This window comes from Pseudorca crassidens, chromosome 3 (genome assembly GCF_039906515.1).
Source record: "Pseudorca crassidens isolate mPseCra1 chromosome 3, mPseCra1.hap1, whole genome shotgun sequence".
NCBI lineage: Eukaryota > Metazoa > Chordata > Mammalia > Artiodactyla > Delphinidae > Pseudorca > Pseudorca crassidens.
The window spans coordinates 27007198-27033435 of NC_090298.1; the positions used below are offsets into that span (position 1 = coordinate 27007198).

Below are 26238 nucleotides of genomic sequence, written 5' to 3' on the forward strand. Positions count from 1 at the left end.
ATTAATGGACCAAAACAACAATCATAAATGGCTGTTAACTTTAAGACGTTCAACAGGGGTTACATCTTTATGTAGATTTTCGTTACTTTCATAAACAAATTTATCCCCATACTAGAATATTCATGTTATACATTCTTCTGTTAGCACCTATAATATTATTTTTTAAGTACCCATGTGCATGCTTATCTCCCTCTCTAGGACAGTGTTTCTTCAACTAGGGCTTGTATCTATTAGTGGGTTGTAAATCAATTTCGTGGGTCAAAATCAAATTTTTCCATAATGAGAATAAAAAATATCATAAAGTAAAACACTGGAAAAAGAATGACTGTTAACGTAACAAAAAGAGAGGCATGTTGGGCCCCCTCATCAACCTACCACACCATCTATGAAGAATTCTTGCCAAAATATCTGATCTCAATCTGCTTGAGCTGCTATATCAACCTACCAATTTACAGGTTGAATACCGGGACAGAGAAACATGTTAAATGACACCATGGGGATGCAACCAATCAAATCCTGACTGTGGGAAATTCTACAACACACAACCAGCTCTGTCAACAAATAAAAATGGAATATTTTTGGTCTGTTTTGGGTAGAAGTGTCTGGTTGGCATGAGTTTTCTGAATTTGTTGACTCAGACTGAAGCAGGGCACTAGAAGAAACCTGGGTACGTCTGAGGCAGGGAGAGCCCAGACAGCCCGTCCTGAGGCTGAGGAACAAGAGCAAAGTCACGGTGTCTTCACAGAACCTGCTTTGCGTGTGGTCTGTTTTGGAGACGACTGTGATTTCCACCCCAGGAGATGCCAATAAATCAAGCCTCTCTGAGGCAGAGTTCTCAAAGCTGTGCAGCATCAGGTCATCTGGGGAGCCTGCAGACACTCAGGCCCCAACACAAGCCCGAGGAATCAGAGTGCGGGGGATGCAGTTCAGCCTCAGGTTTTGTAGAAGCTCCCCAGATGACCCTGATGCATTGCTCTAGGTTACACGAGAGGGACTGTTTTTGCATATGTAAATGCTATGAGTGTTTTGGTAACTTAGAAATTCTCATTGAGAGTTTTCATCATCTGTCATTGACAAAGAACTGAATTAAAGCACAAGTATTTTTGACAGGTTTATCATCTTTCTCTGAGGAAAGCAAAGCTATTCATTAAATTCAATCAGCTGTTAGAAAACTCTAGCAATCATCTTTAGTGCTTGGAACTGAAGCCAGCACGGAGAAGACTACCCTATTGTTACGTCCGAGGAAGTATCATCTTCCGATAATAAAGATGTTATACTACCCCAAACTACCTACATACATCAATTCTTGAAATGGTTAGTGATATTCTTTGTTTACATTCCATAAACAAGACAATTAGGAGACATCTTTTACAACTCTGTCCTACCCCAAACGCCCCTTCCGCAGACAACTGTCCCCTGTGCCCCACCTCCAGGAGAGAGTCACCGCCTCCCCATTACCTGCGTGGGCTGACAGACAGCAGTACCAGCAAATGGCTAATCGTTTTATCTCCCCATTAATTTGGCTGAAGGGCCAAGAGAAGCTAATCAAACTGGCTGCTTCAACTACAGACCTGCAGATTTGGCCACAAATATGGAGCCACAGAGAAAGCTGTTCTGCAAAGAATGAGACACGTGAAGAAGATACGTGGAGATAAAAGCCCAACCCAGACACACAAGCAGTCACAGCCTGGACTCCATGGCTTTCCAGGCTCTAGCGAGGCCCACCCTCGCCTCTGGCCCACAGTTCCATGAACCACACCTGTATCTTTATAAATGGATCCCCTCGTTAGCAAAAACTACCTACAGTGGTTCTGCTGATTGTCACCAACGGCATCAACTTAGACCAACTGCACTAACAACTGAAAAACCACAGATGACAGAAACACGTCATGCAGCATGTCAACGTGCAATATATCCGGGGCCGCAGGATTAGGAATCAATGTCAGAGCCACCAATCTCACGAGTAAGACTGGCAGGGGAGAAGGGAAGCGGGAGCTGCACTGCCTGCTTCCTGAGCCTGAGTATTCGCGCCCAGGAAGGAGGCAGGGTCCCTGGTGGCCTTCCCTCACTAGAAATGGCAAAGGAAGACTCCCACAGACCTGCTCTCCATTCTAAAACACTGTCACAACATGGCATGTTCTCAAAGGGATGAAAATGAATCCACCAGAAGCATTTCCTGGGAGAAAAAAAGGAAATGACTGGAGACATTTTCCCCACTCACCCTCGTCTTTGTAAAACGCCCCAGAAGCTTAGTACACATTTTTCATTTTAAAAGTAGGGACTCCTCTTCTCTAGAATAATGTTAAATACGTTCTGATGTTGGCAACAAGCTGCTGACCAAAAATTGATCTGTGAAAAGGGAAAACCCACCAAGCAGCTAAGTCATGGAGGAGTCACATATCTCATGAAGCATGTGGGAATTTCAACACTGGCTAGGGGGACAGAAAAACCACCAAGATTCCTAACAGTGCTCGACTTCCTACTAAAGCTGCCACTATTCATCAGACTTCCTTCAGCTGCAGAGAGGGAAAGGAGAGGTCAGAATAATGCAGTAAGATATACACCGCTGCTGACAAGCCAGCCTCCAAAAATAATCTAACCATCCAGTGCATGTGAGCCCCTGCCTCGAATGCCATGAAACAGATCACAAGACTTTACTTATCCGAAACACAGATCGTGCAGCAACCTCATCTATTTGGAACACTGCTGAAAATCACAAAGTGAAAAAGACTTCTGAGCAGTAAAGACAGGTGTGTCCAAGTTTGTGCACAGCAATCAAAGGCCTCCCCAAGCTGTCAGTCCCAGCTTCCACTTCGACCAGCTGCTTTTAACTATAATGATAAGAGCCAGCATTTATTAAGCTCTATGATGTGCCAGGTGAGTATACTTCATTAGTACCTCATTAATCCTCACAACAACTCTAGGACTGGCGTTATCTCCATTTTACAGGTGAAGAAACTTAGGCTTAAAGAGGTTCAAGAACTTCCCTTTTATAGGAAAATAAGTCACTAACCAAGGGTTCGGCCCAAGCCCCAACTAACTCCAGAGCCCACATTCCTCGCTGCTGTGTCCTAGTTCCAATAAACATGGTCTCCAGTTTCCTACCACAAAAGAAAAAAAGTCATCACAGCCATTGCGTATAACAGAAAACCAGTCTCCTGTTACAAAACTGATTAGAACAAATCAGAAAAATTCCCTTAAGAAAACTGTACTCCACTGTACAAGGATTTGCCTCATACAGGACAAAAGCATGTGAAAGCTAACACCAGCTACACTCCTAAGAATCTGCTGAGAAGCTGCAAAGCAGCCTGGTCGTTTCCATTCCACTGGTTCTCAAAAACTAGTTTCTTACCAAGTTCACATTCAGAATGCGCACATCTCGAAAGTGTGATGGACCTACGGCCCCTCAGCAAAGGCACAAAAAGGGAAGGGCCCTGCCAAATGATCACTGACTTTGAGAAGAATGGAGCGGGGGTCTCTACAATGAAGCTCTCGTAGGCCAAAATGCTTATAAATGTTCACATCAACCCTTCACTGCTTACAAGGGCTCTGAGTCAAAAACTGAAGTTGTTATTCTCGGTTTAATTTTATCCAGCCAGAAGGGCAAATTCCAAGAGGCAACATAACATCCCTAAAGGTTCCAAAACACAATTTCCTTCTATCACATCTGGCACCAAGTGCTAAAAAGACATAACACAAACATTTTATTTCCTCCAAGTCGCTCCACTGGTCTAAAATGGACACTTAACACTCTGTTTTCTCCGCTAAAACAGAAAATCTGAGGGGAGAAATTCATTTGCATCTACATATTAGGTGGGAATCCATGTGTATCTTAGAACAAAATTTCCCTTTTTTTAAAGCAGAGAGTTGTATTTTTAACACAGCCTAGTACTGACAATTTAAGTTTTGTCTTTCCCCTGGCTTCTCCAAACTTCTCTCTGTGCATGTACTGAAAACAAATAATACAGACTTGAGACCACAGTCCAAACCCAGCTCTGGTACCTACAGACATGAACTTGGGCTTGCCATTTAACCTGAGCTTTGGTTTCCTCCTGTGTGAATGGAAACAATACCACCTCAGTATGAGGATATGAAGAGAAACAGGTGTAAACACCTGGCATACATATTCAGTAAATGGGAGTTGTTACAATTGTTGGACCCAGCAGAATCTATGCTCTTGATTCCTTTCTTTTTTCTCCTCCTTTCTTTTGATGACTAAGCAAAGAATTCCAACATACTACTTAAGAGTTGCAATGATTCAAGACTCTGAGTACAATAATTTCTGCTTCTCTCTCAATCCTGTTTCCCACATGAAACTAAATTGACACCACTCAGGAGGCTTCTCAATTCTTTTTTTTTTATTGTGGATCAGAAACTCCTGCAATTCACAACATCCAGGTTGGTCCTAATTCCATTAGACTTGGACTGCACAGTAATACCTGAAGTCGTAGAAAAAGAAACGGCACTTTTCTGTTAATAGGATTTGTTTTCTACAATGACTTAGGTCCTGTCCTTTGCTGTCTTTTCTTCTGCAATAGAAAGTACTTTGAACCCACTATAAGACCAAAACAGTAGGGCTTCCCTGGTGGCGCAGTGGTTGAGAGTCCGCCTGCTGATGCAGGGGACACGGGTTCGTGCCCCGGTCCGGGAAGATCCCACATGTCGCGGAGCGGCTGGGCCCGTGAGCCATGGCCACTGGGCCTGCGCGTCCGGAGCCTGTGCTCCGCAATGGGAGAGGCCACAACGACAGTGAGAGGCCCGCGTAACGCAAAAAAAAAAAAAAAAAAAAAAAAAAAGACCAAAAGAGTAAACTAATGGCTTTCTTAAGAGAACACTGCATCTGAGGAAGGAACTGCTCAGGCATGCCGACAAAAGGTAAGCTTTCCCGACTGCTGAATTTATTCAAAGTAGATTAAGCTGGGAATTCCCTGACGGTCCAGTGGTTAAGACTCAGAGCTTTCACTGCCATAGGCCTGGGTTCAATCCCTGGTCAGGGAGCTAAGATCCCACAAGCTGCGGGGCGTGGCCAGAAAAACAACCAAACAAAGTAGATTACGCTACTGAAAGATGGCAACAAATTGTGAATAAAAACCTATACAAGCACTTGCGCACTGGAAGAAAGGAGCCATGCTGCAGGCAATCATCACTAATATCTAACCTGTCTCTGGTTAACACTTCAAAACAAGTATAAATGTTCACTATCAATTCTTACAAGATAATCAACTCAGGAAAAAAAATAAGCACCATCGCCACTACCATCAACCATCCTCCACTCCCCAAATCAAAACATACACCAGTCCTGAGAAGAGAAATAACCTAGAGGACTCCAGTAAGTCAGGGTATGCAAAGAGGAATCATAAAGAAACCCTCCCCTCAAAAAATGTGAATTTTTTCCTTTACTTTGGGAAGCGACCTGTATGGGTGGTAGAGAGAAGGTAGGGAGCACAGAATGGAGAGTACTCATCAGCTATGTCCCACAGTTCCTTTGCCTCCGTATTTTTACAGTAGCTTTTTGAACTCCACAAGAAAAACACAGAAAGAACAAATACGGAGATAATATTTCAAAGTTTTTGTTGTTGATCCGGGGAGAACGAGCATAGTTGAATGGAGAAGAGGGGAAAGGGTTAACAGTAAGGTACAGCCCACGTCTGGATGCACTGAATCTGGACATGGATCTTTTTTTTTTTTTTTTTGCGGTACGCGGACCTCTCACTATTGTGGCCTCTCCCGTTGCGGAGCACAGGCTCCGGAGACGCACGCTCAGCGGCCATGGCTCACGGGCCCAGCCGCTCCGTGGCATGTGGGATCTTCCTGGACCGGGGCACGAACCCGCGTCCCCTGCATCGGCAGGCGGACTCTCAACCACTGCGCCACCAGGGAAGCCCTGGACATGGATCTTAAAGTGGGTTACAGGACATGATGAGATTCCCACGTGCATGTCCTACTCCTGACCATGCTGAGTTCTCAATGTGTATAAGCTGTTGTCTTCATGGGCAAATTTACTGGATGAGTGATTAAACGCTGTCCAACCTGACCTTTACAATTGGATGAGTAAATACAATCTCTTCGTCCGCCTGCCGATGCAGGGGACATGGGTTCGCGCCCCGGTCCGGGAAGACCCCACATGCCGCAGAGCGGCTGGGCCCGTGAGCCATGGCCACTGAGCCTGCGCGTTCGGAGCCTGTGCTCCGCAGCGGGAGAGGCCACGGCAGTGAGAGGCCCGCGTACCACAAAAAATAAATAAATAAATACAATCTCTTCCTTACTGACATCACAGATGACTACATCATGACTCAGGGGTCGCTTACAGACTGCAGAAATCACAAGTGTCCACGCTATGAATGCCAAAGTGGCTACTTTCAAGGGCCAACGCGTACTGAGGCTGAGAGGTGAATAATGATGACACATTTCTAGAGCCTTTGGGGCAGGCATCGTTGAAAGGGCTTTATACTTATCAACTCAGTTAATTCTCACAGCAAGCCTTGGAGTAGGGCTCTTATAGCCACTGTTACCTCCAACTCTGCAGACAAAGCAGACACCCGGCTAGAATGTGGTGGAAGCAGAGGTCAAACCTGGTAGCTGGCTCAGCCTGTGTTCTTACATGATGCCACACTACCTCTTCTGTGGAACAAAGAAAAAAAGGAAAACAGGACAGAAAGATCAGTGAATGTATCTGCTATACCCACCTGAAACCAGGTCAAAGCAAGCATCAATAAAAGAGCCCAGGGAAAGCCTAAAATTGTTTTGGAGAGGCAAACAGAGGCTGAAAGGACAGAAGCAAAAAAACAAAATACATGTACCCCCCAGGAGTAATGGCCGCTACGTGGGAAAGAACTCGGGGGCTTCCTCAACACCAGCTGAGAGTTCACCTCCTATGACTCACTCCACTGGGTCCTCCAAGGCCTTAGTCTCTGGGTGTCACCCCAACCAACCCGCGAGAGTTCAGCAGGAATCTTCGATGTACCACACTCCAGGGAAGGCTCCAACCGCAAATAACACTGCTATGTACAGTCTGGGCTACCCGGTGCTTCCCCCTTCAAGAGCATGTCATCCTAAGAGCCTCCCTTACACCTCCTTCTCCTTCACCCTCAGTACCCAGTCCTTCACCACCAAATCCAATCAGTAAGACCCATTACATATGCCCACAACCCATGCTCCTCTCTCACCTCCACAGCACCACCCTGGTCCAAGCTACCATCATCTCCCACCCGGACCACTGCAACAGCTTTGCACCTGCTCGACCTGCATCTGCCTCTTTCTTATGCATTCTCCACCTAAAGTGGCAGTGCTCCTTTCACAGCACGGTCTGCTCTGGATTACTGGTGGCAGGAGGGCAACAACCTGATAAAGCCTGCAAGGAGGCCCTGCACAGCCTGGTCCCCACCTCCTTGTCCGCCCTGCTCTCCCACCAACCTCCTCCTCAGTCTGCATGTTGGCCACACTGGTCTTCCTTCAGCCTCTCGTACCTGCCAAGCCCCTTCCTATCTGAAGTCCAGGTTCCTTCTGCTTGGAATGCTTCTCCTTTCCCTCCTTGCCCTGTGAATTTTAAGTATCCATTGGACCTCAGGACAAGGGTCATTTCCTCTGGGGAGCCCTCTCTGTTTCCACGTTCTTACAGCCCTGTGTATCTCTCCCTCCTAGCACTTGTCATAACTGCAATTTCACATTTATTTATGTAATTATTTAAGTCTATCTCCCCACCAATCTATAAACTCTTTGAGGGCAGGTCCTCTGTCTGGTTTTTTGCTTGCCATATTGTCCCAGAATCCAATACAGGCCTTGCAAACAGTAAGTGCTCAGAAGATTTCGTTGAGTAATTTAATTAATAATGGCTTTAGGTAATGAGAGGTTTTTAAAAACACTCCAGCAGGAACCAGAGAGACACATGAGAGGGAGATTAAGAGACAATATCTAGGCTTGGGCTTTGACGTGGGTGGCATCACCAAATGCTCTCATCATACTGTAAAGAACATTCCATTAAAGGCTGTCATGTACGTGGTATTAATCCAGAAAGACTAGAAGTCATGAAGCCTGTCCAGTAAGAACTGCAGGAGAGCAGGTGCCGTGGATGGGCCTGGCATCATCCCAGGATCTCCCAGGAAATTCAACCAGCATCCAGGGACAGCTGCCTCTGCACCAGCCCTGTTCTCTGGAGCAGCGGGAGCTTCTGAAACTGTCACCTGGTTTCGGGGAAGGGCCCGGAGTCCCCATTAACCCTTTGCTCCTTCTATCCCACTACCCTTCAACTCTGATCCTCCCTGCCCAGCTGCCTCATCAGCAAATGGTCACAACTGTACTTCCAGAGCTGTGACACGTGGGACAAAAGTCCTTACTGACCCCAATTAAGTATCATGCTCAATGTGTAAGAAAAGAGGGCTAGAAAAGTACAGTTCTTTAACAATCAAGCAGAACGGGTTCCACTAGTTATGCTGACAGACTTTTCCCTGCAAGAGGCCTGAAAAGGAACTCATTTGAAAACGATGCAAATTTTCAACAACTGGGGCGTTAAACACCATCCCTGTGGTTTGTGCAGCGCCTCTTGCTACTCCATCTGAGTGTGGACAAAGCTTGCTATTATGGCACAAAAGAACAGCAGAGACGGCTGGCACTGGTCAAAGAACGTCCAAGTCTTCAAAACTAGGGTATCTCAGTGGCCTGAATTCAGTTAGAACAGCGGCATGAACATAAGTGGAGGGTAGTTCTGCCAGAGTGCGAGGATCAAGGTTGGGGTTTGGGGGTTAATTCCTATTTCAACATTTACCCCAATGCTATGGCTACTTTTTTATGTTTGTTTCTTTTAGCTTAAAAAGAGGATAAAGGGCATGAACAGCAAGTCTTCCAGTTTCCGCACATTTTACCCCACAGGTCAAAAGGACCTACGTCTGTTCCTGCTGCCGCGGTGAGTATCAACAATTCCCAGGACACGCAGCTGCCACTGCCCTCACATCTAAGAAACTCGCCCCGTGCGGAGCCAGGAGCACTCTTATTCTGGCCACGTCTGTGCCAGACGAGACGTGAGAACTGCCACCCATTCTCCAGCAAGCCTGTGGCCCAAAGGAGACACACCCACTGCGACCCACCTCATACAGGTGGCCCAGCAATTACGAGGTGTCCATCTGATCTCCTCTCAGAACTACGTCTCTGAGAAGGCGTGGCTCAAAGCACAGGGTTCCCGTGAGCCTGTGCAGCGAAACCAGTGAGTCAACACTCGAGCTGTATGTCTGGTTACTCAGAGGTGCAAGATGACCCACTGCCAATAGATACCAATTCATTTCAACAGCTCCTGAGTAACCTACCTACCAAATTCCCAGTGTAAAAAGATGAAGAACTGACTTCTGCCCTTAAGATGTTCAGACAGACAAAAAAATAATAACTGGAAAACTGGGTATTCAGTGCAATAAACATTAGACACCTGCAGAAGGTTATCTCTACGCATCATCTCACTTAATCCTTACAACTCTTAACTGCCGTTACTGTTCCCATTTTAGAGATGGGGAAAATGAGGTTGACCAAGGTTAAGTGAAGCGAGACTTGAGCCTGGGTTTGCCTGTCTAGAGCCATGCCCTTCACTACAATAAGCCTGCTCCTGTCCGCCGACCACATCCTCCCCAAGGACACCGTTTCCTCTCCCCGGCCTTTCAGACACTCTTTCACTGACCGAACTGTCATTTCTTAGGCACCTGCTGTACCAGCACAGCAAAAGCAGATGTGAACACAAGGCACAGCCCTGACCTCCTCAGAGTACATGGGAGTCTGACCACAGCACAAGCAACAGTAATGACTCGTGTACGCTGCTACGCTGTGCAGGAGGCCACAACAGCAACACAGCAGACACACCTAACCGCATTCGGAGCGGGTCAGCAAAGACTGCTACCCTCAGGAAGTGTCATTTAGAGCCCTGAAAATCAGCAGAAATGCGTCTGGGCCAAACGACCGACACTCTGGCTGGCTGCTCTTCCTCATCTCCTTTCTGGGCAGGGTCCACAGGACCTCTGTTCCTTGGGGCAGCTCTCCCACAACATATGCTGACAACCCTCCTCCCTTCAAATGTATCTTTACTCCAGATCTCTCTTCAGAGCTCCAGATCTGGACCCCAAACAGCCTCCTGGCCTCATGTACTGTAATGTCCCTCAGATCCTCCAAATTCACATTTCTAAGTCAGCTCATCATTTTCCCCCGCCCCTCGCCGAACCTGCTGTCCTCTGGACTCTGGCCCTACCGTACACCCAGCAGTCATTCTCAGCTATCCCCTGCCTCTCATGATCCTGTCTGCTCTGCTTCCTTAACGGTTCCAGAGTCCGTCCACGCCCGTCCTTCCCTGCTGCTGCTCTTCCTTCCAGCCGCCAGCACGCACCTTGCGCACCCCCACGATCAGGGTCTTGCTCCCGCCATCCAGCCCCCGGCGCAGCCGCTGGACCCCACAGTCCGCTCTCCCCTGTCCCGCCCACCCAATTCGTCCAGTCCACTGTCCACATAGTTCAAGTCCTCTGCAAAGCTTTCTCGGGCCTTCCCTGGTGGTCCAGCAGTTAAGACTCTGCACTCCCAGTGCAGGGGGCTCAGGTTCAATCCCTGGTCAGGGAACTAGATCCTGAATGCCACAACTAAGAGCCCACATGCCATAACTAAAAGATCCCGTGTGCCGCAACTAAGAGCCAGCTAAATAAATAAATAAATAAATAAGTAGGGCTTCCCTGGTGGCGCAGTGATTAAGAATTTGCCTGCCAATGCCAGGGACACAGGTTCGAGCCCTGGTCCAGGAAGACCCCACATGCCACGGAGCAACTAAGCATGTGCACCACAACTGCTGAGCCTGCGCTCTAGAGCCCACGAGCCACAGCTACTGAGCCCGTGCGCCTAGAGCCCATGCTCCGCAACAAAGAGAAGCCACGGCAATGAGAAGCCCGCGCACCACAACAAAGAGTAGCCCCCGCTCACCGCAACTAGAGAAAGTCCACGCGCAGCACCAAGACCCAACGCAGCCAAAAATAAGTAAATTAAATAAATAAAAATTACTACCTAAGTATGTGATTAGTGGCAGGTATTACTGACCTTTCCCACACCTCTCCGTTAGCTGGCTTCCTGAAACACATTCTAGTCTCATGAATAGGGCAGGGGCACGTTCAAAGACAGACTTTAAATTGGAAGCCTTATCACTGAGGATAGAGACTAGAGACTAAGTGAATCTATCTACTGTCCTGGTCCAGGAAGCTAGAGAAATCAAAATAAGATTTGTTCCCTGGAGCTGATTCCCAGGGCTGCTGGTTCCCCGCTCCTGGCCAGGGGGCTCCGCTCCCTTCCGAGCCAGCCTGATCAGGTACCAGCTTTGCCACTGACCACAGCTCCACTCTACTAACCTTACACTGCCTTGGCAGTTGGATACAAGCAACGACTACTCTGACAATAAAGCACGTCAGCAGCACCTGAAGCCAGGGGAGCAGACATGCAGTAAGAGGCAAACTAACGATCTCTGTCTGGACTCAAGGTTCCAAGACCACAGATGCGGGGCAGGGTTGGGACCTAGTCCTTAAGGACTCTGCTGTTTACTCATCATGCAAATCAGTTCTCAGCCACAATACATGTTCACTCCACAGGGCGAGCTGGGAACGCTCAAGAGCACTTCAGACTAAGCATCTGTTATCCGCAAAAATATACGTCTAACTTAAACACGGAAATATATAATTTGCTGGAGGTTTTCCTATGTCCTGTTTCACATGTTCTACGTCATTTATTTTGACAACAGTCCTGTAAGGAATTCTCATCCCCACTTTACAGATAAGGCCACTGAAGCTCCAAGAGGGTAAATAATGTGCCTGGGCTCACAGGGCTAAACAGGTGATGAAGCCAGAACTCAGGACTTCTGACACCAAGTTCAGTCCTGATTCTTAAACTGTGTTTTGTAAAAGCTTTATTAAGACATAACTCGGGCTTCCCTGGTGGCACAGTGGTTGAGAGTCCGCCTGCTGATGCAGGGGACATGGGTTCGTGCCCCGGTCCGGGAAGATCCCACGTACCGCAGAGCGGCTGGGCCCGTGAGCCTTGGCCGCCGAGCCCATGCGTCCGGAGCCTGTGCTCCGCAACAGGAGAGGCCACAGCAGTGAGAGGCCTGCGTACTGCAAAAAAAAAAAAAAAAAAAAAAAAAAAATATATATATATATATATATATATATATATATACACCATCAAGTGTCCCTTCAACTGTAACAAGTCTCCAGGACAGGGAAATAGGCAACAACCTCAGACAGCACCCGCACCCCAAGAGCTAAGCAATACTTACTCATTCTTGTAAAAAATAAAATACAGTATGTGTGTGTGAAAAAAAAAAACTTACTCATGTGTCATTCTAAGTCCTTTCTCTCACATTTAGATTTGCTGCTTTTTTCCCCTACCTCAGACTTTTTCTTTTTGAAGGAAGAAAGTAACTGCTCACCAAGATCCAAACTAAAGCCCTCACCTGTTTTGACAGCTCATCATTTACTGAACAGCAGTGAAAGGATTACTCGTGCTTCTTAGCAAGGATCACTCTTACCAGGCATTCCCCAGGCCTTTAAATAATCCAAACACTTTAGCACATTCTCCCTAGTAAGAACCTCAGGCTAGAGAGTAAATGGTAAGACCCATCGCAGCAGTGTAAGCCTCAGAACCCACAGATCTGACCGCAACAAAAAGCTGGCTTAATTCCAACAGAGAGGGTCTGCTCGCTTGTTGGAACGGAAGCTGCCTAAGGAAGCAAAGAGCAGCTGGAGACACACCATGGGGAACAGCTGGGCTTCAGGTGTCCACACAGGTCACCAGTTTACCAAACTAAGCGCCACAGTGACAGCGAAAAGGGGTATTTTTAGGCAAAGCATCTCAGGCCAAAGCAGACTCTTGGGGCACAAAGACCAAGGGTAGAGTCAGCAATCACACTGAAGTTCCTCACCTAGTTCTCAACCTCAACTCCCCCAAATCACTCTGCAGGAGAAATAAAAACGACCTCTGAGTAAATGGAGTCCACAGTCATGTATTTTGTTTTTGTTTCTTTGTACTTCTTTGTAGCACATACCACAATCAGTGCCCACTCTCCTCCATCCACCACTCCAGCCAGAATGCTAGCTCCTTGCAAACTCATCTCTGCATCATTGTCTGGTAAACTGCATCATGGACTTTAACTCTTTGTTCTTTCCTGTAGCCAGGCCCTTGGTCATGTGACTTTGCAGGGACTTGTTTTGGTTAACATTTGCCATCTTCAATGACAGGGATGTAAACAAAAATTAAAAGTGATATATTTGGAATTTATAACCCTAGGTAAGTATAAAAGAAAATTAAATAAATGTTCAAATGTTGTATTCTAAAAACAAACAAACAAAAAATGACCTCTGAGTGAAGCTCCCACCAGCTACCCTCTGAGGCCCTCTCCAGGGACGGCCCTGGGCCACAGTCCATTCAGCCCTCTCTGAAGCCAGCCTGAGCTCCGCAAGGCCACACTGAGTGGCCAGCACTACAGCCCTGCCCTCAAGGAGCTTACAGCTCTGTTGGGGAAATACGAGCCACAGACATAGAACAATTATACACAAAGGAGTAGAGAATAAACACTCAAATGGCATCACCAAAACCCAGAGCTATAGACAGCCTGTATCACGGCTAAAAGGAGGACGGCAGCTAGTTACGAGCAAAGCCTTGAGAACGCAAAGAGGCTGAAGTAACAAGAGCCTTCGGTACTGCCTGGTCTGCGGCTTTTCACACTGTACCTCTCATACTCTCTCTCTTCTGGTCTTTCTCTATTTTGGGGTTTCCTTTATGATTTCATTTGAAATAGCAGTTCTCCACAGGGGCTGAAGGAAGAGATCATGGTTAACAGAAAGAACACAGGTCCCTGCTGCAGGTCCCCGCTCCCACCCTGACACACACACACCCCTCCCCACCCCTGGGGCCTGTCTCAACCTCCAGAGCAGCGCGTGGTACAGTGCGTTTTGAAAAGGTTGTTCAAGAACCGCGCTGTTTAAAAAAAAAAGTTCCTTGCACAAAATATGTTTAAAAACACTTGCCTATGGGCTTCCCTGGTGGCGCAGTGGTTGGGAGTCCGCCTGCCGATGCAGAGGACACGGGTTCGTGTCCCGGTCCGGGAAGATCCCACATGCCGCAGAGCAGCTGGGCCCGGGAGCCATGGCCGCTGAGCCTGCGCGTCCGGAGCCTGTGCTCCGCAACGGGAGAGGCCACAACAGGGAGAGGCCCGTGTACCGCAAAAAAAAACAAAAAAAAAACACTTGCCTAATCCAACTCTATAAATCAGGAAATGAGACCCAAAGAGGTTGAAGGGGCTCCCTCAGGGACACACAGAAAAGAAACAGCCAGAGCCCAGGGCTCCCAAATCCAAGCTACTTATCTTTCAACAAACCAGAAGCAGTCAGAACCTGGGGTTAGCCTGGAAAGTGCGTTAAGATTTGGACCAGTGGAAGGGGCAGGGGGCATGGAGGACTCTTAACAGGAAAATGACACGTGAAGGCTGCGTCCAAAAGGAGCATGGCCATGATGGGAGGAGTGTCTCGGGGAGGGGGATGCAGAAGGGAGCAGTGGCAGGTGGAGAGACCAGGTAAGCAGCTGTGGTCGGTGGTCCCGGGCATGAGAGGAGATGCTAGCAGGAAGAGTGGCAATGGAAATGAAGACAGACCACCACAGAGGCCCCTCTCAAAGGGCACCCTGGGGACTGCAACTGGTTTGGACCACACGTGACTGGGGAAGGAGGGGGCCACTGGCAGCAGCTAGGAAGGTGGGAAGTGGAGCTGAACTGGAGTTTCAGGCCCAGGACCTAGCATGCTGCCCAAACCCCAGGTCCTCCTGGAAGCCCTTGAGACAAGGGAAGATACTGTTACAGGAGGACAGAGAGGGAATCCACGAAACAACTCACTGGAAAAGAAATCGGTGCCGGAGGGGAAATGGAAAGGGTGCCCACAGTGGGTATGGCAGGGTTCAATAAGAGGGACAGCACCCCTGGCTCCAGACACAAGCCTCTGAGAGTGCAAGCAACGAACAATGCTCGAAGGGAACGTAGGTCAAGTCTTGCCATTATCGGGACCTGCTCTGGTGGCCCAAGAAACAAACACATGAATGAAGACACACAGCTGCAGCTTCTGGGGTGAAGAGTAACGCAACTACAGCAGTCAACATTTCATAAGTGTTTAGTACGTGCCGAGTTGTGCTGACTTAGCAGCTCTCCACGGATTGTCTCACTTAAGACTAATGTCACTTGTATGGGTTAGATACTATTACTTTCATTCCCATCTCACAGGTCAGGAAACTGAGGCTCAGAGAAGTTACATACCCAGCTTAAATCCATACAGCAAGGGGCAAAGCTCTAATTCCAAAGCCATGCTGCTAACCCGCATATCACACTGAAAGTGAAGAGGGCAGCGCTGGAATGTGCACAGCGCTAGAGGAAAGGTGTCAGGGAGCAGTCATGGGGCTGTCAGAGTCTTATCACTGAAGCTAACTGATGGGACCAACAGCAGCTGCAGAAACACATGGCGCTGCCTTCTGTGCCTCCCCTCCTGGTCCCCCTCCAGAGCTGCTATGTAAATACCAGGTCAGCCGAGGAGCTGGCAGGGAGCTAAAAGCCTTGGGGCAGTAGCTTTTCCATCGTCTTGGAGCAAGAGGAACTGGGGCAAATGAGAAGCTGCCTACAGGCTCACCGAGAGCCAGACGGACGCGCGAAGCAGCATCCGCAGAAAGTGGGGAACAACAGGCGTGTCCCTGTGGTGCCCCTGGATTCTACTCTTCAGGACCTGCCTCACTTGCACCTCCGCGGGCACCTTATACAAGGGGAGAGGACAGATGGTCTGACCACCTGGTCCCCACGCACCTGTAAGCCTTTCAAGTTGTGCCTCCTACCTGCCCACTGCACCCTCCCCCACCTCCCCAGAGCAGAGCCCACGTCAACGCTGCCCTTTCCAAGTCCCACGCAACCTTCCAATGAGGCCAGATGCTGCGGAGAGGCAGCAGTGGGCCCTCCTCCGTGCCCGAGAGCGTCGTGTGCTCCCGCTCAGCAACAGGCAGCACCTACCTCTGCACGTCACGGCCATCTGTCGACCTGCCATCTCTCCAGCAGAATGTCAGCCTCCGGAGTGCACAGACTGCCGATTTTATTTTTCACGCCTAATTCTAACACGGTGCTTAGCAAATGGTAGTGACACACTCAGTAATTCTTCTGATTCAAGTTCTTGTTAATAATAATAAAAGCACCTAGCAGTTGTTGAGTATCTGCCACGTATCACATCCCAAGCTGGGTGTACATGGTATTTCTTCTCATGCTCAAAATAAGCCTGCCGGGAAGCTGGGCATCCAGCGTCACAGGTGAGGAAAGGGAGGCTCGGAGAGGTGAAGTCACACTGGGAAGTGGGTCTCAAGGAATTAAAGCAAAACACGAATTCAATTTTATATACGGAGAAAAGGTAGGAACACAGTGAGATTTTTCATCTAAAAAACTGGGATCATTCCCTTCAAATGTATTCTCAGAAATCTTAAAAAACTCTCTCAGCAAAAACAAAAGGAAAAAAACCCCGGCAGCTCAGGACCACTGCCTAAAACAGGGGTTGGCAATCTGTCACAAGGGAAAGGTAGACTTCAAAATATTTCACCACTGTGGCCAGCGCTTTCATACACAGGCCCTGCTTTTCTCGTGGCTGAAGCCATTCTCTCCCCCCAAAGCAAACAAGTGACGGTTTAGATGCCACCTCTGAAAGGCTGCCCACCAGCCAGGTCTACAAGGAATGACGAAGGGGCACAGGAGGGAAAAGCGTTTACATATGTAATCAAAACAGCACAGTCTGGCAACTGCCTTTGATGTAGGTAAAGAGAATTATTACTCCCAGAGGTAATTTGATTTTATTTACTCGTATCTTAAGTAAGTCATTGACCAGATGTGATGGACAAAGTCTGGCCTATGATAGAGAGGCTCAGAAATGAGAGAAGAGAAAAAAATAAGTCCACAGAAAGAATCTAGCAAAATGTCAAAGGCCAAATGTTAACAATGAAAAAAGTCAACTGCTAAATGTTCTCATTAGGTTTGGAATTTAAAACATAATCAAATCATTCTCAAATGTATAAAAGAACAAAGAGAAGAAGAAAAGAAACTTTCGGAGATAGTGAAAAATACTCTAAGGAAGAGCTACCACCGTGAACTTTCCCGGCATGATACCATGGCAACAACCGCAACAACTAAATATTCCACTGTCATTAATACCTTAGCTGGGAAAGATCCTGTATTCTAAGATTGACGATTAAGTACTTTCTGAAACCATCCAGATGGCTCCTGAGTAACAGTAACAATGAAAGCCCACATCTCCTGAAGGCTACCCAGGCGCCAAGCACTCCGCTGAGGGCTCTGTGCACAGTCACAGTGCAGACTCATAAATGTTCACATACACCTATCAGATAAGATGGGTATTATTATTCCCACTGTTCGGGTAGAAATATGACCAAGGCTTAAAGGACTGGCCTCACACACAGCTAGCTAGGGAGAGCAAAGACAAGTGCTTGCTCTCCTTGGAGGGTGACACCCCAGGTATGCAGAGGGGATTAAGGAAAGGGGGAAGCCCTGCAGCCCTTCCGGTTCTCAGGCAGCTTCGCTCCCTCCTGGAGTCCCTCTCCCATTTCCACCTCCTCTCTTCTGCCTTCCAAAGCAGCAGAATATTCGAGGTTAGCCGAATTATTCCAGTTCAATCCTACCTCCTAATCTACCTCAAGAAGTTTATTGTAAGTGATTCATTAAACTGCAAACCCACTGTTCTCCAAATAAAGCACATAAGAAGTCACAAGCTTAACTTGATGAGAAACTGAGGGAGGCTTCCTGCTGGAAAAACGACTCGAAGTTTCTGCTCTGCTGACGCGAATCAGCGGTACCACCTTCAAACACAACCACCGCAGGGCAGGCTATCAATTTTTACACATATTATGAGTGCAACCATATAAGACACAAAGCCTAGACAACTAAAAAATGGAAATATCTGCTTTGGTTAGGGTAGCACAATTACGGGTAGTTTTATTTTTCTAACTTCCAAAGTCTGCAACATTGTCTTTATCATAAAAATAAGGTATACATCTTTTATAGTGATAAAAAAATTTTCTGACCCCCTAAAATTGAGTTCTCTCTAAAGCACGCTGTGACATAGAATGGCTTCACGTGGAAGCAGTCAAAGGATATCAAACATTCTGTTGAGGATGTTCAGAGAAGGATCTAGAACTTTAAATTTCTAAGCATGCGTTCCCCACAGCCTAAGATTTTGACAGCAGTGCTGGTTTTAGCTTCAGAGACGGAAGCAGGGCGCAGAGAGAGGCTGGCTAAGACGGGGGCTGTCTGTGTGGCAGCTGCTTGATGGGCTGCAGGAAGTGTTGCTTGACAATAGCCTCATGACATCTTTGGTGCTCTATCTGCAGAAGCTGTGTGGTGTTGGATGGGACCCAGGGAGATGCCGCAGGAAGCACATGCAGGAGAGAAAAAGCGGAAGATTTGGACAGATCGTCAGGCTCAAGCCACAGCTAAGAAAGTGGTCATTTTAGGAAGAACTTTGAATGTCCTTTAATGGCCTGTTAAATCACTATGGATGACCTCTAAGCTGAAGGAGAAAATTCTGCCATTAAAAAATTAGTTTGGAATGGAGAAAAAGTTATACAGTCTTAAAGTAATGGGTCTAGATTTTGCTTTAAAAGGTATTTTTTACGGCTAGGACTGAGGAAGGAGGTCTGTTTTAGGCTAAGCCAATCTCCTCTCGTCATCGATCCATCAAAGTCATCAAAATTAGCGGTCCAATACCAGAGGGTTCCACCAAAAAATCATCTCAATCATTTCATCTGTTTTGGATCCCCAACATCTTAGAATAGTGCCTGGTACTAGTAGGTGCTGAATAAATATCTGTTGAACAAATTAACCGTATCGCCAGCGAGCCCCATATCTGCTCACAATCCCCTGGTGGAGAACCTAAAAAAGCCAAGAAAGAAACCTCTGCTAGAGAACGCGAATGAGAAAGCACTCCAGCGTGCAAACACCAGGCATGCCTACAAGCATGTTTCACTAATGATATCCCTGCACTCACAAATAGAGGGATAAGAGCATGGCCCTGGAGTCAGAAGGCCCTGGTTTACATTCTGGCAGCAACCTTCGCCAGCTGTGACCCTGAGTAAGGTGCTTAACCTCTCTGGGTCTCACTTTCCACATCTAGACACAAAAAAGAGAGGTAATGGTAGTATCTGCCACATAAGACAGATGAAGATGAAATGAGATAAGCAGTTTCTGGGACACAGAAGTGCCTAATGAATACCAGTGAATTCTTGGCTTGTTTATTTTGATATATACCTGCAGTTCTATCTCTGGGAAGAATTCAGGATCATGGGTTCACTTCTCCCCACCAAAAGAAATGGCCTTAAATGAAGAAGAGGCAATCGAATGCATTCTTTTCCCTGAGGGATCAATAAGAAGGAAAAAAAACCGGCTCTTAAATCTGGGTTTTTTGGACCCTTCTCAATCTTCATGTCTCTTCTTGCCTTTTCTCCCACATCTATATAAAACCTTTCCTGAACTGCTGTGGGTCTGGCCTAGCCACAGGCACTGCTGGCCTCCAGAGACAGCTCTTAACTGTGTTCTACAATAACACTGTACCCCGGGCAGGGCAATTAACCCCGCTGGGCCTCATTCACATCGACATAACAGAGGAAGAGTTCAGGGGTGGAGTGGATCATCTTTAAATTCTCTTCCAAGTCTGAAAATCCACAACTAAGTAATTAATAACTATTATTAGTGCATTCAAGTCAAGCACTGACCTAAACTCAACTAGAAAGTACATCTTAACCATATTTGGAATACCACACAAACACGGGCAGAAGTACAGCAAACTCTAAAAGCTGAATTTTTCCTGGTCTTAGTTTCTGAGAACAACACACAAGTACCCTGAGGCTTTTATTTGGCTCCCTTATCACAATGGAACCGGCTCTTATTAAATCAGAACTTTCTCTTAGGATCACCTAAGGGTCCTTTATTTACAAGCTGCCAGGTACAGACACTAAGCATTTCTAACCACTATGAATTACCAAACCCGTGCTTACAATTTCCAGGTAACTGAGCAGAAAACTGACAGTCTTAAAGAATCAGAATTGTCATTCGGCAGCAGAGAAGGTGACTAACTAGAAAACCATTTAAAAACCACACTACTGGGGTTTCCCTGGTGGCGCAGTGGTTAGGAGTCCGCCTGCCAATGCAGGGGACATGGGTTCGAGCCCCAGTCCGGGAAGATCCCACATGCCACAGAGCAACTGGGCCTGTGCACCACAACTACTGAGCCTGCGCTCTAGGGCCTGCGAGCCACAACTACTGAGTCCACACGCCACAACTGCTGAGGCCCGCACGCCTAGAGCCCATGCTCCGCAACGAACGAGGCCACCGCAATGAGAAGCCTGCACACCGCAACGAAGAGCAGCCCCCGCTCGCTGCAACTAGAGAAAGCCTGTGCACAGCAACAAAGACCCAACACAGCCAAAATAAACAAACAAACAAATAAATACATTTATAAAAAAAAAAAACCACAATATTTTCTTGGGCTCTTCGCGCTACCTAACATCTCCCCATCACACTGTTGAGGAAAAGGGGTCTAATTAAAATGAAGTTATAGGTTAACAATGGGCATAGAAAGACATTTACAATATACATTTCTGGTGAAATGGGCAGATTACAAAATAATGTGATCAGCAATATTAGTCCCGTTTTGGTAAAAAACATATGCATACATCTACACACGTATCTGACAGGATACATTCCAAGTCGTCAATAAGCTTATAATTTTTCTGTAAAAAATTTGTTTGCTTATCTATATTGTCCTATTTTTCTACAATGACCACTTCGACTTCTGAAATAATAATAATTCAAACAGGTGTTTTATTTAATAAGAAAAGTGGATCTGGCACCCAAACTATAACCAAACACCTCCCTGAAGCAGAGCTCAGCATCCAGGGTTCCCCTGCACAGAGGCACCTTGTGTCTAAGGCTAAGCTGGGGTGGAGGTGTTGAGATGTTTTTAAGTACCAGCCATCGGGTACCACCAAGATAGGCCCAGCTCTCTCCCTCCTGTTCACCTCAGCCTCCAGAACCATCAGCTTCCCATTTACGCAATTTACTGATCTGCAACCCTCTGGGCAGAGTTCACAAAACATGACCAAAGATCCTAAATTACAGTTCAGGATTTTAACTTTCACATTCACTGATTTAGGAGAATCAATGACAGAAGAGCCAAGTTACTGCGGCAGAGATCCAGTTTTAACAGGTGAAGTTAACTCCCACCCCTCACTTTAGGCTGTCCAATGCCAATCCTTTCTGATCACAAAACAAAAGAAATAAGCCATCATGTCTATAAGCATCATCTTCAAATACTTTATCCAGTTAAGCCTTGTTTTTAATAGAAAGTGCTGGCTCTTGATAGCCTCTTCGGCATACAGAATGCAGCTGTTGATAAATCTTCTAAGATCTGATCAGCCTAGAACACGTTCATCACCAGGCACAGGTATCATAAGGCACTATGCACCGTGAAGGCGTGAAGGGTGTTCTGGAAGCTTAGTGATCTACCAGCAAAAAGGTGTGTGAGAAATCGCGACTTCCCAGCTAACAAAAACAAAGAGCATACAAAGAAGACAGTGATAGGAAAACACACGTGACAAGCAGTAAAGATGAGGGCAGTGTGAGGGAAAGGAATAGAAACAGCAGAATGACAGTCTTCAGAAAAGTGTTCTGAAGGATTCCTCCTCCCGAGTCAAGAGAAGGTTACCAGACCCAGTGCTCTCAGAGGCACATAGGCTATACCTTGAAGCTGCTCACATGCATCTCCCATAACGTAATAGCTAGCAAAAGCTATACTGTACTGAACAGCAAATTGTCTCCTTACTCCCTTATCTTCTAAATCTAGATGCTGATCTATCTTAATCCCTTATCTTCTAAAAACCATCCATGATTTAGGTCAGAGCCTTATCCTGTCACAAAATATTTTTTGAGACAGATTTCAACAAAGAAGCATAGTGTCTACACAGCACTATTTTCTTGCAAGAAAACAAAACTGCCAACTATACGGATCTGAAAAATGTGACCACTTCAGGCTTATTTTGGGGCTGAACCACTCCCCTTCCCTAATTATCCCTCAAAGGAAACATATCAGGAGCTGTGGGCAAAGAGGGTAAACATGTCTAATTACAACATGTGCTCTTGGTGGATAAAAAATTTGAACATTCTTGAACTCTGGCCACATTTCAGAAGACCTTCCACTTGTAGTTTAGTCTCCCTAAAGAGGAAAGGTTAAAAGATCAGTTGTGTTTCAACCAGGTCTCCATCAAAAAAGACACAAAGAGAAACTGACCACATTTCTTACCCTCCATACTACAGGAGAGCCTGCTGAATATGCAAGATGACCCTGACTCCTTATCAAGCACTTACAGAGGAAGTGGTTTTTATTTAAAAATCAGGACTAAAAATAAGACCCATTTCAAGAGTACTCGCCACTGGAAAAAAAGACACACATTTGAATTTAAAGATATATATGCAAAGGCTTCAGGCCACAGGTGGTCTTAGAGAAGCGGTCCTTGATCAAGCCCTCTCACCCACAGCCCACCTGCCTTTGCTCTACAGAGGTGTGAAGACAGCCGAAGAGTTTGCTGATGCTTCTGCACATTGCTGTTTAAAGTGCTGAGAGAGGAGCAGGAAAAAACCTTCAGAAATCCAAAATGAAAATGCATCTAATTAGGCATTTGGATTGGGAGCTATAGCTCAAGAAGCTCTCAGCAAGGCCTACAGGTTGTAACCTCTCTCACCTCCTCTCCTAGGACTCTCCCCCTCCTCCCCTGGATTCTGCAGGGCTGGTTTCCGTGATGGCCCTCCAACACTCCAGACTCTTCCCTCAGATCCCAAGCATCCTTCAAAGCTTTGCTCAAATGCCACTGCGCAAGGAGAAGGAGGTCTTTTCTTTTCCCATGATGCTTTCAACTTCTAAGATACCATATAATTTACTTATACCTATTTTATTCATTGTTTACCCCTCTCTCCCTCAGATAAGCTCCGGGAGAACGGGGATCTTTGTTTTGTTCATTGATGTATACCCCCAAGCAGTTTTAGAACAGTGCCTGGCACTGAGTAGGAGCTCAAAAAATATTTTCTGAATGAATGAATGAACTTGACAGTAAAACTCCAGGAGGAAAGCAGCCGGGGAGTCGAAAGGGTGATGGTGAGGGGGTGAAATAAAAGGGGGAAAAAGCGACAGAGGGGAATTTACAAGGAAGAGGTAGAGGCTGACTGAGGCCGGGACCGACCCACACTTTCTCCCTGCAGTGCTGACGGGAAGCGAGAGGCAGTGCACGGTATCCCGCCAGCGGCATCAAATAGCACTCTTAGAAGCAAGCAGCTGAGATAAGCAAGCTCTACAGACTCACTGAGAAATTCCAAGGGCAGGGCAGACCCGCCCGGACTGCAGGCTCTGGGCAGGTCCCCAAGGGGGTCCAGACGTCCCTGCTCTTCCCCTCTCTCGGTGCCCCAAACCCAGCTCCCCTCCACTGTAGCCAGGAGCGTGCCGGGCCGCAGTACCTTCCCGGCTCGGGCCCCTTCACCTGGTCGCCAGCAAGCCGGGCCCTGCACTCGAGCACCTGCCTGCCCGCGTCGGGGATCCTCAGCCGGGCCCGCCGGGAAGCCCAGCGCGCCCCTGGGGGCCTCACTCCGCTCGGCTTCCCTCCGGCACCCGGGCAGGAAGCGCCCGCGGCTCTTCCTGCGACGGGTAAGGGGCTGCAGGCGCCCCTCGCCCCTGCCGCTCCAGTAAGACGCCCCGCCCGCGCGGCGCCCCCTTACCTCGGGGCGTACGTACGACACGAAGGAGGGCTTGGGCGCCTTGGTGCCGCCGCCACCGCCGACTACACCTTTCCCCAGCATACCGCCGCCCTGGGAAGCAGCGACGCGCGGGATAAGAGGCGGCCGCTCGCAGCGGCCACCAGCACTGGCGGCCGGGGCTCCGCCCATCCCCAGGGCAGCGGCGGCCGCGGCACCGCCCGCATCCGGCTCCGCCGCTGACACCGCTCGCCCCGCCCAGGCACGCGGGCCCCACCCACTCCACGCGCAGGCCCAAGCAGTCGGGAACCCGCGGCCGGAGGCCACGCCTCCTCCGCTGGCGACAGGCCGGTCTGCCTGGCGGCTACTAGCCTTCCGAGATAGGCTCCATTCCACCGTTTGCGGCAAAGCCCGCCCCCATGCGTTCTCTGATTGGCCAGAAGCCTCTGCCGGCCGAGCCCCACGTCAAGTCCCTTCTTGAATGAACCTGGACAGATGTTTCTTCTGACCAATCCAGAGAGCGTTCTCTCCGGACTCCCCGGCGATTGGATAGCAAAAATGTCGCCGCCGCCAAGTGATCCTGCAGTCACTAAGTTGTGAGCATTGGTTCACTGCCGTCGTTCTCGTCTTTTTCCTTGACGTTTTGGAATAAAACTTCCGAAAGTGTAGTGTATCGAATCTCACCGATTGAATGAGTGAGTTTCAAACCCACATCAATGATGTTCGGGCTTACTGTTTTAAGTGCAGACAAAAATGAGACAAACCAAGTGCTAGGCACTTAGGAATGGGTTTGAATGATCATAAAAGGCCTTGTCGACCTCATTTTCTGAAACTTTTTTGTTTTTAATCTTTCCGTTTCTAACAGAATATCAAAAGGCCTTAAGAGATTTCTTTTATTCACCCTCCCAAGTTATCGATAAAACCCTCATTTTTAGTGAAGATTGCAAAGAAAATTCATTTAAATTCGACATTTGGTACGAAGCATTATGTTAGACACAGATGAATAAAACAGTTTCAGCTCTCAAGAAACTCAGTCTAGTGGAAAAAACTAATAATAAATATTTGCAGTTAACTTTCTCCGTGTCAGACCCTGGTAAGCATTAGTCTCGTCAATGGCTAATGCCCTTTACCCTCTTCATCTCCATGACCGCCCCCTCCCCCCTCCCGCGCACCAAAGCCAGGCCAAATAAACATAAAATCTGAGTGAAAACGAATGTGGTTACTTTTTTTTCATCTCTCAAGCTTTCATATATTTATTTTAATAGATCTTTATTGGAGTATAATTGCTTCACAATACCGTGTTAGTTTCTGTTGCACAACAAAGCGAATCAGCCATATGCATACACATGTCCCCATATCCCCGAATGTGCTTACTTTTGAAAACATAGGTCAGGACAAGTCCTGTGGTCTCATTTCAACCTGATTGCCATCCTTCAGCCTATCCAGTACAGCATGGCTGGAGCTACCAGAGTTGCACTATCCCAGTCCTCAAGAAGAGCAGAAGCAAGTAATTTGCCCTGGTCTCGCAACAGGTCACTGACAGAGCTGGGATTCCAGCCCAGGTGTGTCTGATTCCTAAGCCCAAGATCCGAACATCATTATAATTACACAAATTAGGAAGGAGCACGATAAAAGAGCGGTCAATTCTATTTAGGAAGGCTAAGTCAGGCTTCATGAAGAAAGACGCTCCTTAGGGAGGTGTCCGGAATGAAGTTATTTGTGGGGACTAATAGTAGCACTTTATATTTCACAGCAGTTTTTACTTTTCAAAGTGAAACGGCAGGGCAGATTTTTACAGTCTGAACAAATCTTTACATTCTGACTTTTCAGTTTTCCATGATCTTGCACTGACCATAGTCAGTATGTTGGCGTGGGTGCCTGTGGCCAGGGCTTGCTTCCTGGACATGCAACTAGTGCAGTCACACAGGCCCGCAGCTAGAAGGGCTTGGGGCTTAATGCTCTGCGGTCGCGGCCTTCAAATTCTGAATCATTTTATCTTCAAATTTGTGTTTTTTAAGTGAGGTGTGATGGTACGATGGAACAAGCCCAGGGGTCTTGAAGCCTCAGCTCCTGCACAGTCCTCTTGGGTGCCCACCCTGTCCTGGCACCCTGGCCCTCCCCAGCCAAACCTAAGTCTCCTGCTTACCTCTGTCGGGGCAGCAACCTGGCCTCATCATCAGAGGGGGAGTAGTGAGCGGGAGGTCTTGGGTTCTGCCATCGCCATCCACCCCTCCCGCCCACGGGTGCCTGGACACGGACAAGGAGATGATCAGGGTCAGGCACAGCCCCCCAACCCCTTCCCATGTCTCTGGGTGGGGTAAGCAGGCATCCCTGCCCTAGGTTGGCAGCTCCATAACTATGCCCTTTATTATTTGTGTTCTTGGGCAAGTTACTTCATCCCTCTGTGCCTGTGATTCTGTCTGGGA

General features: G+C 47.6%; 1 protein-coding gene and 1 long non-coding RNA gene across 3 annotated transcripts in view; one reads left to right on the top strand and one right to left on the bottom strand.

Moving 5' to 3' along the window:
* The window catches only part of MTMR12 (myotubularin related protein 12), a 65830-nt gene extending 41792 nt beyond the window's left edge, over window positions 1-24038 (bottom strand). Inside the window, exon 1 of one of the 2 annotated variants that reach the window (XM_067730469.1) lies at window positions 23837-24038. In XM_067730469.1, the coding sequence (XP_067586570.1) occupies window positions 23837-24004 (168 nt within the window). In that variant the 5' untranslated portion in view covers window positions 24005-24038. The remainder of the gene's footprint in view (window positions 1-23836) is intronic. The other variant, XM_067730470.1, reaches the window with a different exon arrangement.
* Window positions 4604-26238, top strand: part of LOC137221185 (uncharacterized) — a 386417-nt gene continuing 364782 nt past the window's right edge. Inside the window, exon 1 of the long non-coding RNA XR_010941914.1 lies at window positions 4604-4749. This is a non-coding gene — a long non-coding RNA (uncharacterized lncRNA). The remainder of the gene's footprint in view (window positions 4750-26238) is intronic.